Below are 17,112 nucleotides of genomic sequence, written 5' to 3'. Positions count from 1 at the left end.
GATGCCCGGGGCTGGACTGCACCGTACCAAAACTTGGAACAAACTTCCGCTCCAGCTTGGTCCTCCCCCCAGTCCAGTGAACATACAAGAATGCGACAAGACTTAAGGTCCAGATAATGTTTATGAGCAAAGACAAGCGATTACACTCTGGCAGGAGCATAAATACAGGAGCAGATCCCTGTGCTAGCCCTGCCAGATCCTTCCCAGCTCCCTCTGTGCTAGGGTGTCATCCTGATGGCTCTGCCCCTCCTACAACACCTATTCCAGCACTATTCAGACAGCCCCAAAACATGGAGTTGGGCCGTTCACAGGTGCTCAGCCCCACACCAATGCCTGGGGTGGTCAGGGAGGTGCAGGAAGCTCAGTGTAGCTGGCTGGAGGGGCTAGGTTTGGGGCACAGGTGCTCCCGTGCCAAGGGGAAAACCCTCCATGGGCTGGGGAGCACCGTGGCCCTGCACCAGGGGGGTCTCCAAGGAGATGTGCTTGAGCTGCCCCTTTTAGGGTCCACTACCCACAGCCAGAACCACGAGCCCACAAGCACCCTGACAAACACCTCAGCAGCTTTCTGGAGCTGCTCTGTTTTCCTGTGGTGAGGTGGGCAGGATCCTGCTGTCCCAGCTGGGGCAGGCTGACCCATCCTGCCTGCCAGCATCCCCAGGGACAGACATCCTTTTCACAGCCACAGTGGGAAGGGTCCAGGCTCATAGAGATGCCAAGGGGGCAAACCCACTCTGGGACTGCAGAGGCTCCCTGGCACTTGGGGTGTCCAGATCCCCCAAGGCAGGGAGAGGAGCTGTGTGTGCCCCAGGCCAGCCCTGTCCCTTGCCAGGACAGTGTCACCCGTCATCTGCGGGCACAGAAACATAGGGGTCCCCTGAGTGCTGTCACACCTCCCCTGGGAACTCCCACCCTTGGCACAGCCACAGGATGTCAGAGAAGGGAGGTGCCAGGCACAGGGAGCAGGACCCAGGGGCTCTGCTCCCCTCCAGTAACCTGTGGTACCAGCAGCCTCACTCCAGGACCCCCACAACAAGGGATGGAGCTGAGGACTGCAGAGGAAGAGCAGCTGCCCAGGTGGGGCACTGCCTGCAGCTGAGAGAAAGTCCTGTTCAGCCCCTTCCCTTTCCCTGTGCACCCCATCTCTAACAACCAGGTTGGACAGTCCTGCAGGTGGGGTCTCCCTGTGCTATGGAGTCCATGGGAATGGGCTCCCCAGCACAGTGGGGGCTCTCCTAGCTGGCTCCATGCCCTGGATGAGGCCTGATGCCCATCAGTACGTCTGAGGCGTGAGGATGAAGAGTCGGTCTTCCTCCTTGCGGATCCACTTCATGAGCTTGTTGACAGCATTGATGGCGCCGGCCTTGGTCCCCAGGGGACTGTAGCATACATAGAGCTCAAAGGCATTGGTTACCTGGAGAAGGAACAGGACACATGCTGGGAACAGGAGTGTATCCCACTTGGGGCTGGCACTGCATCTTCCCCCCATGGGCTACCAGCAATGGACAGAGAGGCTCCAGTGCAGGGACGCAAAGTGGCAGTGGGGTACTCTAAATAGGTAGCATTTGGTTTGCTCAGATGTGTGAAAATCAAATCCTAATCTTTGTCCTCTGAGTGGGTTTTCTCCACAGCACTGAGTTCATGACAGGACATGGCACAGCCCTTGGTGCTGGAATCCACCAGCTCCCATTGCTGTCTCCCGTTTGTCCATCTCTCACACAGGGACAGGCTCACCCCCAAAAGGATCATGCACAGGCTGGGGTCCTTCCAGGGGACCACAGAACTGCTGCTGTGTAGTGTTACCATGCCTCTCCCCACCACCCAGACCAGAAAAGACATGTTCACCAAGCCCCACCCTTACCCACGCCAGGAGGTTCTCGCGGGGGCCTGTGAAATAGATGTTCTTCAGGGGCCGTGAAGAGTTGTGAGCCCGACTGTGCAGGTACTGATAAAGCCCCAAAAGCCTCTCCTTCTCCTCCTCCTGCACGTAGGGAGCCTCAATCTCAGGGCTGCAGGAACACAGTACTCCATTAAACCCCTGGAGAAAGGGCTTGGCCCGTGCCACGTGCCACAGCCTTGGCCCAGTGGTTCCCCAGGGCCTCACCTGGTGAAGAGCCCGGAGCTCTTGGACTTGTAGATGAAGTGCCGGAGGTCAGGGATGCCCACCTGGGCGACGCTGTAGAAGGGGGTGCGCAGGGCCTCCTGCAGAGCGTGGTGCACCCCCCGCCGCCGCAGGCGCTCCTGGAAGCGCCGCTTGCAGTCAGACACGGTGAAGAAGTCCTCACGGTCAGTGGAGACCAGCAGCAGGCACAGGTCCATCTCCTGCTCCAGGTAGGAGATGTGGGCGTGGAAGAAACCGCTGGAGTTGAACTTAGGGAGGCAAATGGGAGTCCAGGCTTCACCCTCCCGGAAAGACGAAGAAGAGCTGATGAGGTTGAAGAGCAGATGGAGGTCAATAGGGTGAAGGAACTGATCCTTCTTCCTCACAAGAGACACTAGCTGGTTCCCAGACAGCAGAATGGAGAAGACCAGGCTCTTGGCCTTGGCCTGCTGCAGGCTGCTGCTGACAGCGTCCCGGACACTGGCGGCCAGGGGCAGGCAGCGCACGGCGCCCATCAGGAAGCTGGGGTCGTGGGCCATGAGGTCCAGCAGGTTGTCAGTGATGCGCTCAGAGCCAGCCAGGAGCCGGCGCAGGTCATAGTTCTGCTTCTGCTGGAAGATGTGGTTGAGCTGGGTCCAGGTGAGCAGGCTCAGAATCTGGTAGTAGATGTAGAGCAGCTCGTGGGCAATCTCCTGCTCCGACTGCCGGGTGCGTGCCACTGCCACCAGCACCAGCGGGCTCCTCCGCACAAAGACCACCTTGTAGCCATCTGCTTGGGAGGGAGTCCCCGAGGGTCCGGGGACAGACCTGTGAGCCTGGCTGCCCAGGGCTACAGCCAGGCTGCAGCCTCTCCCCCCAGCAACCCATCTGCCCCTGGGGACAGTAGACATGGCCCGTGGTGGCAGGCACATGGATGGGCAGGCTGTGACCCCCCCATCCCATTCCCCCCCAGGGTGGTACCTGCGTGGATGGACCGGATGGCATTTTTCTCAGCCTCCAGGAAGGACACCAGGGCCATCATGACACCCATGGTGCTGGACAAGGCCTCCTCAGAGCCATAGCGGGAGTACACGGGCTTGCCTGCCTCACTCAGCACGAAGACGTGCTTCCTGTGCAAGCGCCAGGCATCCATGGTCACATCCTCCTCCTCCTTCCCTGACAGCACCGAGTCACGGCGGGTGGTCTGCGGGGATGGCTCCAGCTTCCCCTCCTTGCCTGGCCTCATCTCCTCCTCCAGGTCAAGGGCCATGCCTGTGAGCTGCGTGCTCAGCTCACTGAAGTCCTTGCTGATCTGCTCCATGCTGCTCTGCTTGGCCGGCTCCCCCTGTCTCTCCTCTGGGCTCCGTGCCGCGGCTGCCCCATCCTCGGGACTGGTCAGGTCCTCATAGGAACGGGTGTGCACGAACATGGCGCCCTCCTGGCCCGCCCCTGGGAACAACGGGCCGTGCAGCATCCGTCCACGCATTCCCCATGTGGACCTGCCTCCTCTCCCCATCCCACAGCACCCTGTGGGTGCGGGTCCTGCTGGTGGGAGTCATGAGTGGGCCCATCTCCCCCTTCCCACAGGGCTGTGGAGATCCCAGCCTGCATGAGGAGCTGCTCTTTTCCCCCCTTGGTGAGCTGTGGTCCATACCTGGCTCTGTGCCCTGTGCCAGCCCTGGCGTGGGGCTCTCAGACCTCTCCGCGTGCTGCCCATCTCCTGGCGCCAAGGACCCATTGGGCACTTCCCAGCTTTTCTTCTTGTGGACATCTGCAGCCATTCCTCGGGGCAAGGACCTGCACGTGACCCACAGTGTCACCCCTGCGTCCCCTCGCTTTCAAAGCAGGCCCTGAAATGCTCTGTTCTCCAGCACGGCCAGGCCAGCACCCATGGCCCAATACTGCTGGCTCAGCAGGCAGCACCGAGCCCTGGTGAGATGTCAGGAAAGCCGCTCTAATCCAGCAGGATTTCCTCTCTCACGCAGCCCCAGCTCTTTCCAGTCCCCTGCCGACGCCACTTTTCATCCAGGCTTGGCCCCGATTTCCCCCATGAAAGCTGCTCAGCCTCCCTGTGCAGCAAGGGGGAAGGGACACGGCCCTGGATGGGGCTTGTCCCATACACCGGAGATCCCAGAGGCCTCTTGTTTGCAAAGGGAGGGGTTTATGACCGTCCTTGGACCGGGTCAGGTGGCTGCGATGGGCCGAGGCTGCTAACACTCCTCCTGAGCTGGCACATATGGCGTCACCTCAGGAGCTGGGTGCCCTCTCCAGAAGAGGCCATGACTCCAGCCCGCTCCTTCCTCCCTTCCCTGGGGGAAAACCAGCCCAAAAGTGAGCACAAGAAAAAGCAAACAGGAGGCAGGCAGGCTGGCTAGGAGCCTATTCCTCTGAACCCAGCTGCTAGGGAAGTTCACGGAGCCCAGGCTCTGCTCTGTGTCCCGGCACGCTTTCTGCTCCCAAACCTAATCCCAACAAACACTGCACCTGGGGGAGCCAGACCAGCCCCCACAAAGTCCTGTGACAGCCCTGAAGGGTACCACGGAGTGGGTCAGCGCGCTGTCCTTACCTGGGGGAGTTCATGCAGCCCCCATCCCCAAACTGTGACAGCTCTGGAGGGTGTTGGGGAACTGGTCAAAGCTCCGTCCTACCCCGGGGAGCTAAATCCTCACCCCACAAAACCCTGGGACAGCTCTGGAGAGTACGGGGAAACAGGTAAGGGCTCTGTCCTCGTCCGGGGGAGCCTGGGACAGCTCCGGAGAGCGCCGGGGAGCTTACCGGGATCCCGTCTGCACCTGGGGGAGCCAGACACCCCACTAAAATCCTGTGACAGTTCTAGAGGGTGCCGGGGAGTGGATCAGGGCCCGGTCCTCACCTTTCCTCCTCACCCTGCTGACCTTCCTGTGGGCGAGACTCACCCCAGGACCACTCCCGGCCCAGCACGGGCCCATCCAGACCCTTCCCCCTTCAGCGCTGAGGTGTCACCGCTCCTGCAGCCCCGACACGACCCAGGCCCAGGACCCCCCTTAAGGACAACGCGCAGGGACCCACCTCCGCGGCTCCTCCCGGGGCCGCCCTGCAGCCCCCTTGGCACGGCCTAGGTGGGTCGGAGAAGGGGTCGGAGCCGGCGGCGGGCGGTCACCTCCCGCCCTACCCCCGGTCCCGGCCCCGACCGCGGCGACACCCCCGCCATCGCGGCGACCCGCCGCGGGGTATCATGGGAGTTGTAGGCGGTGCGCTCCAAGGGGGATCATAGGAGTTGTAGTCCGTGAGCTGCAAAGACAAGCCTGAGAAGGGGCGGCAGGGACAGGGCGACAGAGACTACAATTCCCAGCACCCCCTGGGTGCCCTCGGGGAGAAGGGACCCGGAAGTTCCGGGTTCCCGCCGTGGCGGCCGTGGGGCCTGTGCGAGGCGGGAGCGGCGGAGCAGGAGGAGGAAGAAGAGGAGGAGGTGATGAGGGTCTCCGGGGAGATAAAGGGGATCGTCTGGGATAAAGGGGATCTCTCTCGGTACGGAGGGAGCGGCGAGGAGTGTCCCGAGGGACTCCCGGGGTAGAGGAGGGAAGGCTACGGAGTCCATGAGGATGGGGGGGGGTGTCTGTTTTGGGGTCACCCGTGGTGCAAGAATCGAGTGAGACCGGGAGCGGCCCGCTGCGGGGCGTGAGGCAGCAGGTCCTGGCGCTGTGGGCCCGCAGCTGCGTGTCAGGACTCGGTGTCTTCAGCACCTCACGCCCCCGGTGAGATGTGGGTTGTGGGGTTGGCATGCTCGGCCCCTGGATCAGGATACAGTATCCCACATGGTGGTGTTGAGGCCTACCGTGTGTGTATCATTGTCAGCAGTTTTGGTGTTTCTGGGTATCTCAGTCTTGTTCTGAGGCCCTGATCAAGATTAGGGCCTTTTTTGCACTAGGTCATTTTTTCCACTGTGTCCATCTCAGAATATTTGTGGTTGTAAAAGGGATGGACCAAAGTGGGCTGGATTCATGCTGGGATGCAGGGGGTTCTGGTGGGAGCTGTGTGTTAGCAGATGTAATCCCAAGTGATGGGCTAAATGGGATTTTGGGCTGTAAGTAAAGGCTTAGGTAGAGGCAGGATGTGGTCTGGTTCTGGTGGAGGCCAGATAAGGCAGTGATCAGGAACGACTGGGAGTGATGACAGTGAGCTCCCTTGCTCTGTTTTTAAGAAGAATTGGCACCTCAAGAGGCTGGTGTTGCTGCTGCTGTGTGGTGTTACTTTTGGCAATGCTGCTGAAGGTGGAGTCTACTCCTATCCTGTCAGAGTGTTGGTGGTGTGAGAGTCCTTCCCAACATTCACTGGTTGGTGGAGTGTGTGTTAGAAATTCACCTGTTTGTCTCTAATACTTGTTTTTAGAAGCATCATACAGATGAAAAATATTCACATCCCTTTAAAAAAATAAAATTAAAATCCTCCAGCCTGATGCCTATGATAACCAAAATGGTTCCCTCTCCCTTCACTTTCACATGTTTGTGACATGCTTTTGATATTTCTTCTGAAGGAGGGATCTCTGACTTCAACACTGAATGTAACTGGCTTTCTTGGCTATTTGCAGTTTCTGTAGCTTTGGGGAATAGTTTTCTCTTGTACTTCCTGCAGTACTTGGATTTCACAGAGACCTTTTCCTTTCTTCTGCCTTTACTGGGTACAGAAAACTACAAAAACTTTGCTGGGTACAGAAAGTTGTTCCACAGCAAACTGCTTCCTCTGTTCTCATGTGTAGTTCTGTGTTTGATTTCCTTGTGCTCTATAAATACCAAGTCTTGGCAAAGTCTGTTTGGAGAGAAGCTCTGAATATCAGAGTATTTTACTGCAAATAGCACCCAGTCTGTCACCAATTACCCTTCTCTCCCCCATATTTGGAAAAAAGGTGTGAAGTGTGGTGTAAATTGGTGAGGAGACACTTGAAAGCTGTGCTGGCATTTCCCACTCAGCCCCTTGACAGATGTATGTATTTAGTCCTCAGGAAGACCAGTTGCTTAGTCTGGCTCAACTGCACAATTCCCATGATCAAAGCCATTATTTTGCCATAGCAGGATATAAATTGGAATAAGATATCCAAGAGTTTGCTGTCAGGCTTGGCACATGCAGTTTGGGACACGGAGTCGGGAACCTCCCCAGAGTTGTCTGGGGAAGCACTGGGGAGGGCAGGAGCAACGTCCTGAGGAAATCATTGGGTGTAATTGCCAGGGAGCATCTGGAGCTCCACCAGTCTCTCCTGGGAGGACTGTGTGATCGCTAGTCATTGGAGGAACTAAAACCACAAAAGAGCTTCTCCTTGTTTAGTTGTGTTGTCTGTATCTTTGGTGGAGCTGTGGCTTTGCCACCAGGCAGCTGGGATAGGAGTAGGGAAGGATGATGCATATCTGCCTCTGAATGTTCAGGGTAGTTGTAACAGCTCATTATTGTCCTAGAGAGCTGTCGGTCTGGGCTGTGCAATTGACTGGATTGTTTCCATCTCCTCAAACACTTGGTTGTGACCAGAATATGACAAAACTAATGGATGCACAGTTCCAAGCATGCAGGTGGCTTTTTGCCATGATTTGCTGTTGGCCTGGGGTGTCTTTGGCAAACAGCCTCACTCACACTGACCTGTCTCCCAGCATTTACCTGTGAGCTGGGAGGTGGGAGCTGAGCTGGCAGATACCTGCCCGTGGCAGAAGGGTGACTCCTCACAATGTCTCATCACAGTGTGCTTTTTTTGGAACAGTTGTAGCAGGGTGTACCTTCAGGAGATTTTGGCGTCAGTGGAAGCCAGGTTAAGACCATTCTGTCCCTGTCCTGCAGTTTGCTGTCACCTTGGTTTGTGGAGTTGTGTGGTAAAGCGTATCACTGAAGTGACCTGGGTTAAATATAACTCCCTTCTGAGGGTCATCCGTGGTGCAGACCCAGAAAAGCACAAGCTGGCACAACTTCCACCCGGTGCTTTGCCAAAGGCGGAGGCGGGGAGCGAATCAGGCTGAGTGGGGGCTGTCGGAGCCGGTGCTGCTGCCTGTGTTATTGAACCATGACCTCACACTCCCGGAGGTTGCTGCATGGCTCAGCGGGTCTGTGCCAGGCCTGATAGCTGCCCAGTGGTATTTTTTCCTTATCTGATAGTTTGAATATTATGTCTAAACAGTTCCCAGCTGGCAAGGGATTTTATTTTTATTTTTAAGTGTCAGTAAGGTTGTTGACTTAAGGAGAACTGGAATGGGGGAGGGAAATCCAGAAGGGAAGAACAAGAAATGCAAGGTCTGCAAAAGGTCTCAGATGAAAGGACTGGCTGATGACAGGAACCATCTCCCTTTGCCTGCCCTTGCCATGAAGGGGGTGCAGCGTTGGTGCTCTTAGAAAGAGAACTTTTCCTCCTAGAAAGATGGAGGAAATCCTTGGGACGAGAACAGTTATTTATCAAGAGCCATGTAAAATGTCAGTGCACTGGTACTCTCAGGCTTGAGCAGCCAACAGAATGAACCTGTTTTTTTGGAAGTGACACTGGGGTGGACGGATCAGTGGTGTCTGCACAGGTTGCCTTCCTCAGCCTCTGCAGGCTTGGTTTTTGCCAGAACCTGCTGTCCCTGGCTCCCACCTGAGCCTTCCCTGGTGGGTAGTGGACCCTGGCAAGAGCATGGACTCTCTCTTGGCATGGCAGCTCCCTCAGCTTCCTGGCACTGACAGCTGCCAGCAGCAGCATCCAGAATCACTCCCTGGTGGAAGGTCTGTCATAACCTGCTCTGCCGATCTGCCTCCGCTGTGGTAGCGCTGACCTTTGGAAGGGAGAACAAACAGGACTTTGTGTGCCTTTCTTTGACAAGAACTGCTCCAGCCAGGCCTGGCAGTGACTGTCTGTACTGTCCTCTGCCCCCTCAACCACTGGAGTTAAATAATCCTGCTTTGGAACAGCGTGTAAGCACCAGTTTTCCAGCCTTGGTCTGGTGACGTGACAGTGCTCCTGCACCACTGCAGCTGGGTTGGCCAGAGCAGGTTTGAGGCCATCAGGTTGCCGTCTCCCTCAGTTTTCACCATGCTCTGCTGCAGCCTTTTGTTTTTCTTTTGGAAAGACGGAAGTACTTCCTGTTTCAAGTCCTGGCTTTGGTTATTGCCAGGAAATCCTCACCTTCTCCACTGGTGGGAGGAAGTGGAAGTGAAATTTTAGATTTCTGTTGAGGCAAGTGATACTTGCGTCACTCTGCTTGATGAGGGCAGTGTTGGAGAACAGTGCTTGTCATGATTTATTGGCAAAACCTCCTCTGTTATCTACATACTTCTGAGGGCAGAGGATCCATGGCAGACCAAGAGCGGTGATCATTTCCTTGAACAGCAAAGAGCTTTTGGCAAAAATAGTTTGGATTAAACATTAATTGCAAACTGTTGTTCAGCAGCGGTCCTCGTTGTTTATAGATGGCAACATTCTCACATTTCTTGCTGCACCCTGAATGGTGTCAGACAGCACAGTATGTTGGAAAGCTCTATGTTAATCAAAGCAGATATCAAATTGTTTGCCCACCATATTGACAGTTTGATTTCAGGAGTTGTTTGGCGCTTATAGATTTGAACATGGAGAAATGCAACACTTGAATTCATTCATGCCTGAGTGTGGTCATGTATCTGTGGATCCTGGTCAGATGTTACAGATACCCCTTCTAACCAGCAGTGTTTTTCTCATGCCATGTGTGTTCTTTGCCTTGTGGCTTATCATCGTGTTTATTCAACAGGTTGTGGTGTCTGGGTGTTGTTAGAGTGAATTAACCATTTCTGGAAGCCTACCAGACAAGATCAAAATGTGGGGAGACCATCGACAAGGCAACAGAATGGGGTCTTTTCGGTAAGCACTTGAATGTATAGTTTATTTTGGAACATTCTTAAACACAATAAACCTTGGGACCCACTGTTTACTGTTTTGGTAGAAGTTGTGAGGTCTCTATGGAGCTAGTTGTGATTACCCAAGAACAGACAAGTTAATTGATGGGTTTTGCATTTCTGTGAAGTTTTTAATTTAGTTTTTAAGCAACAGCTGATTTTATTATTTCTAGGTCTTCTCCACACCACGTTTTCTAGTGATACTTACTTTAGCTGTTGTGAGCTAAGGCGATGTGCTATATGGCTTTTGGAATTACGTGCTGCTAACACCTATAAGAGAAAAAAATTAGTTCAGAAATACTGGTACATTCATTGTACAAACAATTTAATGAAAACTTTGGTAGTTTAATTCTTGCCATGGGGTTAATAAGCCCATATATCATAGAATCACAGAATGGTTTGATTGGAAAGGACCTTAAAGACCATCTTTTCCCAAACCTGGACAGGGACACCTTTCACTGTCCCAGGCTGCTCCAAGCCCTGTCCAGCCTGGCCTTGAACCCTTCCAGAGATGGGGCGTCCACATAATCTCTGACAACCTGTGCCAGGGCCTCACCGTCCTGACAGGGAAGAATTTACTCCTGGTATTTAATCTAAACCCACTCTCAGTTTAAACCAATTCTCCATTGTCCTACCACTACATGCTCTTGCAAAAAGTTTATATTCCCATATACTCCTTCATAAGACATTTTTGAATGTCATTGCAACTGTTCTAAAGAGTCATATGCAGCTGACCTGCACAGCACAATGTTTTTATTAGTTTGTATTCCTCTGGTGCTTACTGGAACCTGTGTTTGCAAGAGAGGCTGGGTATAAAAATGAAGCTACAAAAATCTAGAATTTTCTTCTGTTGTACATCATTCTTTCATCCTTTGCTCACATGTACACTCAGTCCTTTGAAAATTAGTGTGATAAAGGTACTGCTCATGGCATGCCTTGGATTTCTGCCATAAGAATACTTCAAATAATTATCTACTGTAATGGGTTGAGAAAGCTGATGAAAACCTGTATCCTCCAGAACATGTAGCAGCAGTGTTGGTGAGGGAGTGATCGTGTCTTGTGTTGATATCAATAGCGCTGTTCTAATGATTTTTAAGTGGATTTTATTGGCATCATTCTTTAATGTATTGCATGGGGAATGCTGACCTTGATCCAAATTTAATTGCTATTCTGCATGGTGGTGAAATGGACCGTGTACCTTAGGAAATCTGTGTATGCTTTGATTAATCTTGGTGAGTGATTCTGTAGTGAAACTCAGAGTACAACATGACTTGCTGTAGTTGCTAAGGAAATGTCCACTGCTTTGGTTAGCATTTGGTGTGGTGTTATTTTAAAATGTACTGATACTGTATTATTCCGTTTTTAAAAAAACGTATTGGAGCCTTGCTTAGATGAAAAATCAGATAGTTCCATCTCAGGGGGAAAAAAAAGCCCCATTGGATTTTGAAAAACTGTCTTGAGAGGAAGCTTCTTCCTGAGCATTTTTATGGTGGAGGAGCTCATAGTGAACTCAGTGTGAGACATTCTGGAGGCACGAGCACAGGGATATCTTGGATGTTGATTGTTGGCATAGTCCTGTGAGGCACCCTCAGTGTCTGAACTGATGGCTTTCAGAATTTTCCAGTTTGGACTCCAGCACAAGGAAGCATAAATGAGTCTTTATAGCATGTCAGTAAAGCCAGTTTGGTAACCTCTGCTTTCATGTGTCTCAGGATGATGTGTTAGGTTAGCTGTTTCCACACTGCTCAGAGAGCTTAAGCTCCTGGGTTCCTCACAGGCATGTGCTGGTGATGCTAATGAACCAAGACACCAGCTGCTGGCACCTCAGACAGCTGCAGAGCTGTGTGCAGTGCAGGACTATGTGGATTGCTACCATCATTAACCCATTAATATTGCAGGTATTCCCTGTTGAGTGCTTCTGGAAATTGTGCTGAAATGGGAGCACCCAAGTTTACTTTCTCACATCTGTCGTATGCTGCCTCATCTTAAACTGCCAAACATCAATATCTTCTGCGGATCTTAGACTGTTACACAGCTGTATAAAAGTTTAGAGAAGAATGTGCTGCTGTGTAGATTTCAGACTCTTAAGCACGTTATGAATAATACTGTCTTTATTTCTACAGTGGGAGCCAAGAAGAAAGGTTTGCTCCCGGGTGGAACAGGGAATATCCTCCTTCCCTTGATAGTCTTGGTCAAGAAAGACACTCTGGCAACTTCTCTGGCAGAAAATCACTTCCTTTTGATATCCAGGCACTCTCAGGCCTCCTCAATCCTCAGTTTGCCAACAGAGAGGAACCTTCTTTCAGCTATGGAGCTAGAGATGGACCACGTAGTGACTTCAGAGGTGGGGACGGGCACCATGATTTCAGGGGCAGGGATTTCCCACCATCTGACTTCCAGGGCAGAGATGAGTCTCAGATGGATTTCAGAGGTAGGGAGCCACCCCCTTCTGAATACAGGGGCAGGGATATGTACTCTGGAGACTTCCGGGAGAGAGAAGGGCCCCCTATGGACTTCAGGGGTGGGGATGTTCCCTCAGGGGACTACAGGAACAGGGACACGTTCCGTATGAACTACAGGGAGAGGGAAGCACACAACATGGATTACAGGGGCAGGGAGGAACCTCCATCAGACTTCAGGGGAAGGGGGTCTTATGATTTCGACTTCAGAGGTCGAGATGGGCCTCATTCAGACTTTAGAGCAAGAGACATGTCTGAATTAGACTACAGGGGCAGAGAACATTCCTATTCAGACTTTAGAAATAGGGATGTGCCTGATTTGGACTTCAGGGGCATGGGCACCTCTGATTTGGACTTCAGAAACAGGAATGCACCATCATCAGACTTCAGAAATAGGCACAGATCCCGATCCGATCAGGATTTTAGGAACAGAGATGTGGCTCCTCCCATGGACTTTTCAGATAGGGAAATGCCTCCCATGGATCAAAGCCTTGTAGATTTTAGGCACAACCAATCTACTGTACCTTTAGCAGAAAGAGAGTGCTCTGGTTTAAGCACCAACAAAAGAGATGAGTCTGCACTTAGTCTAGATAGAAATCCCTTTGGTAGCCAAAAAGGAGAATTTCAACACTCAGAAGTACCAGCCAGAGAAGAGGAATCCCTGGGACTGGGTCTTGAAGATGACACTTCGCACAATTTCCAAAATAGCCGCGGACCTCTTCCTACTCTTCAGGACCAAGAGGAGCAACCTCAGACCTTTGCTAACAAGCAGCAGCAGCTTTCTGGGGGGGAGCAGCAAAGATCCGATTCTGATCTTGGGTTAAAGGTTGAAGGTGACCTGGATTTCCTTGGGAGGCAAGATACAGACTACCGGAACATGGAATATCGTGATGTGGATCACCGGCTGCCAGGCCACCAAATGTTTGATTATGAACATGGCAAGTCCTTTGCAGAAGGAAAACCCAGCAAAGATTCTAGGCCCTATAAGAACCTTCAGGTAGGTGGTTTTTTTTAATTGATGTCTCTGTTAAATGTGTGTTGGCCAAACAATGGAAGGAGTTGGGAAGGAGTCTTCATCCATATCCCATCACTTCAGTTCTGTTCTAATTCACCATCCTTCTCTGAGATTATTCTCTGCTTCAGGTTATTTAATGGCATCCTTTCTATCTTAGAAACACTTCCTAAGAGAAGTGCAGTTTAGCAAGTGAGAGTTGCTAAATATATAGCACCAGATTTGGTTCAGAAAGTCCCCAAGTTGAAAATGGCCAGGCAGAGGGTGTTGGGGGAAGTGGTTATAGATAAACATTTTGTTGTTTTTGGATGTTGCTTATGAGCAGTATCAGAGAGAAGCTACTGACTTGGGTGGGCCTGTGTACAACTGTTTTCATACATAATTTCATTTTCCTTCAGAGTTATCTTGGAAACCTGAAGGTAGTGGTAACTACTGAGTTAATAATGGCTACTAAACTTGAATAACTGCTCTTGAATTTGAATCTCCCACTGCTGGAAAGCAGAGATATGATCTGCCCATTTTATTTTCCTGGAGGTAGATCTTGCTATACAGCTCAGTGAGCATATGAAGAGCTCCTCCAGAGCTCGCTGAATCTCCAGCAGGGGTTAAAGCTTTTATGGGTCTTTGCCTTTGAATTTTCCCCTGCTTTATTTTGCTACTGCTTGTGTATTTTGTGAGCCAGCATCTCTCATTTGTAAAACCATCTTGATTGTATGAACTCAAGGATCAAGATTACCGGACCTGCCCCAAGTATGTGAAGCCAAGCAAGCTCATTCGACTAGGAGGAGTGCCTGAAACTGCCACAAAGGATGATGTAAGTGCGATATTTCTCACGCAGAAACTTCTATTGAGGGTTTCTCAAGTACCACTTTTAAGTCTGGTTGGTACATATCAGATGGTCTGTCATTTCCCCAGGGGAAAATCCAGTTTTAGAAGTCACTGCAATGTTACCTGTTATCTGATTATTCTGGGTTTTTGGGGGTTCTAGAAGTGATGAGTTTTCCTGTGGTTGCTTGTGGGGTGTTGATAGCTAGAAGCCTTGACTCCAGACTCTGCAACATGCCTTACTTCATCACTGCTTTATATATACGAAATATTGTTAGTACTATTTTGGGCTCAGAAGACATGTAGTGTCTAAGTGAACTTGTTTGTTCTTAATTACTTGAAATTGCTTAAATAAGCTCTTACAAAGATAGAAGAGATATCTGCTGTTCCTGCTGCTTTTAGTTAAAAACTATAAAATGATCTAGGCTACAAGGTGAAAGTAACTCAATTTCCTAAAGCTTCTACTATGAATTAGGACTTCAGTTTTGGGGATTTTTGTTTATTTGGTGAAGGTTCCAGGTATGGGAACCTCCTACATGCAGCAGTTTTTGCTAGGGTTAGCTGTAGTGATCATCTTCTGAGGCTTGATAAAGGAGAACTCACGCAGGAACTTTGTCCTTCATAGGGTGATAAGTCCCAGAACAGTTGCCCTTGTACTTTGATTTTCTTAAAGGCAGTAGTGATGTTAAATAAGGATCTGAGTTGAACTGTCAGTCTGAAACCAGTGTAATAAACCTTTGAACAATTGAATTGTGGTGTAAATGGTGCTCAGTACTTCAAACAAAACCCAAAAATACTTTGAAAACTCGGTAACAATTCTCAGGTACTGCTGAAAAGTGTGTCAGTTTGTAACAGACTTAACCTAGAAAGAACAGAACTCTTGGAGAGACAGAGATGTGCATTGGCAAGTGTCTTGGGTTTGGAGGTTTGATTTTGGAGATGAAATGGATCTTGTTTTTCCTGTAGATCCTCAATGCTTTCCGAGGACCTGATGGGACACCTGTGAAGGACCTGCGACTGAAAGATTACAGCTCAGGTGAGAATGCCTTTCCAGTGCTTCCAGTTTCAAGGTGACAGCAGGGTATTTTGCACACCAATATCCTCTTAGACAATTTGGTTCAACTTTTACATGCCCTTAATTGCAGGTATATTTTAATGAAAATGCCCTCTGAGTTTTTTAGTTTGTCCTCTTGTCCTCAAAATTGATGGCTGTACTCACTGCTGCCTCAGAGGTAAAGCATGTGTCCAGCTGCCTCTGCAGAGGTGTAGGAGCAGCAAATAGAGCACTAAGGCTGTTCTAATAGCTGTCAAGAATAAAGCCATGGGACAGCAGGTTAACTCCTCCATAATTTTTTTTAAACTGTTACTAAATCCTTTTGGATTGTTCTAAATCTTGTTTCTGAGGTGGTCTTACCGTGGAACAAATGCTGCACAAATAGTGTCCTCAGGAAACCTGTTCCATCCTAACATTTCTCCTTCAGTAACCTGAAACTGGTGCCCTGCTTAGGTATGAAGACAGGTTAAACAAAAGACTAAGTTTTATAAGCAGATATCCAAATACTGGGTCTGGATGTTCCTCCTCATTCAAAGAATAAAGTTCTGCTGTACTTCTGATCAGTGTGTATAGGATTCTGAAGAAAGAAATATTTTACAAGGCTGCTTTGTGAAAAAGTTGTACTGGAACAAAGATGTGCGATGGTAGGAAGGGTGAGTCCTGGGGATTGGTGTGGATAATACTAGTAGGAAATACCTACAAACTGGTATTTTTTTTTTTTTTTAATCTAGGAAAGCAGAGTCTTCTACATTCATCAGTGTTTTTTCTTATTTTCAGTATGGCTTGTATGTGAAGCAGCTGGAATTCTTGGTGTCAATACATTATATAAAGGCTTCCAATGTGTTGAGAAACTGGGGCAGTGGGGTATTTCTCAAGTGTATTTTTGTTCTGGAAGCTGTCAAAGGAGATTTCATAACCTTCTCAGGAACCTTTGAACTAAAGAACATCCCAGTGTCACGTAATCTGGCCCAACAAGCAGGGCTTAAGGGGCACAGTTAGTCTTTCTTGCTTCCTTTCCTCTTTTCTAAGCATAGTTCAGCATGGCTGTCGTCACCCACACAGCACTGACTGCAACACAGTAATTGCAACATACTCCTTTTTTGCCTGTGCTGATGAGATTTGTCAGTTGTTGTGGTTTTTTTTTTCCTTCTAAAACATGTCACTTCAGTAATAAATCAACTTGAATTGGAAATCCCTTTGTAAGTCTGTTCCCATGTATGTTATTTGGACTTACTGCCCTCATTAGAGAACTGCCGTTTCTTCCTTCCCCTTCTCTGTTTCAAAGGCTGCTCAGGATGAGACACAGTGTCTGAAGTTATGTGCAGAAGCTCTGGTATCTGCGGGTGGTCACACGTGATGCGAGGGTTGCAGTTTTCTGCTGTGTCTCCAAAAGCTGCATTCTGTTTCAGGCTGTCTCTTCAGCTGCAAAGTTGGCTTTTTAAAAAGTTTTTCTGGCAATTGTGGGGAGGCAAAGAATGAAGTTAAAATTAGCTCATGTTTTAGGAGCTGTGTAAAGCTGTTGTTTAACCCTGTCCAGTCAACATCAGTCATTAAGTGGTGTAGCTTTGTTCAAGGTTATGTGGAGGCTCCAAAGTCTGTTTTGCATTGTATCCTGAGGCTGCATTTAGACAGTTCTCTCATCCTTCTTGCACAAGATGGATATGTCTAGGGCAATAAATGAATGCTTGTTTGCATTGTGAAGACTTCTTTTAGAAATTGAGTAACTAGAAACTGTAGCAAAATTAATCCAGCTTTTCGCATTAGCTCCTCCTAGAGAAGTGTACAGGATTGAATTAATACTAACTTCTGAAAAGCTAAACCTTTTTCAAAC

At 50.1% G+C, this 17,112-nt stretch overlaps 2 protein-coding genes across 3 annotated transcripts in view; one reads left to right on the top strand and one right to left on the bottom strand.

The window, feature by feature from the left end:
• Nucleotides 1-102: 102 nt before the first annotated feature.
• On the bottom strand, nucleotides 103-5,291 carry MON1A (MON1 homolog A, secretory trafficking associated). Its single transcript, XM_033071185.2, has 6 exons — nucleotides 5,126-5,291; nucleotides 3,732-3,874; nucleotides 3,059-3,526; nucleotides 2,102-2,867; nucleotides 1,859-2,006; nucleotides 103-1,411 (listed from the first exon to the last, which is right to left on the bottom strand). Exons 2-6 carry the CDS (start codon nucleotides 3,856-3,858, stop codon nucleotides 1,271-1,273), a joined length of 1,650 nt encoding a protein of 549 aa, XP_032927076.1. The 5' UTR covers nucleotides 3,859-3,874; nucleotides 5,126-5,291; the 3' UTR covers nucleotides 103-1,270.
• Nucleotides 5,292-5,417: 126 nt separating this feature from the next.
• Nucleotides 5,418-17,112, top strand: part of RBM6 (RNA binding motif protein 6) — a 58,087-nt gene continuing 46,392 nt past the window's right edge. The window contains exons 1-5 of one of the 2 annotated variants that reach the window (XM_033071183.2): nucleotides 5,418-5,525; nucleotides 9,787-9,896; nucleotides 12,055-13,387; nucleotides 14,127-14,216; nucleotides 15,194-15,263. In XM_033071183.2, coding sequence (XP_032927074.1) covers nucleotides 9,853-9,896; nucleotides 12,055-13,387; nucleotides 14,127-14,216; nucleotides 15,194-15,263 — 1,537 coding nt within the window. In that variant the 5' untranslated portion in view covers nucleotides 5,418-5,525; nucleotides 9,787-9,852. The remainder of the gene's footprint in view (nucleotides 5,526-9,786; nucleotides 9,897-12,054; nucleotides 13,388-14,126; nucleotides 14,217-15,193; nucleotides 15,264-17,112) is intronic. The other variant, XM_033071184.1, reaches the window with a different exon arrangement.

This window comes from Catharus ustulatus, chromosome 13 (assembly GCF_009819885.2).
Source record: "Catharus ustulatus isolate bCatUst1 chromosome 13, bCatUst1.pri.v2, whole genome shotgun sequence".
Lineage (NCBI taxonomy): Eukaryota > Metazoa > Chordata > Aves > Passeriformes > Turdidae > Catharus > Catharus ustulatus.
The sequence above is the reverse complement of the archived record's forward strand: the minus strand, read 5'-3'. Positions and strand labels throughout refer to the sequence as shown.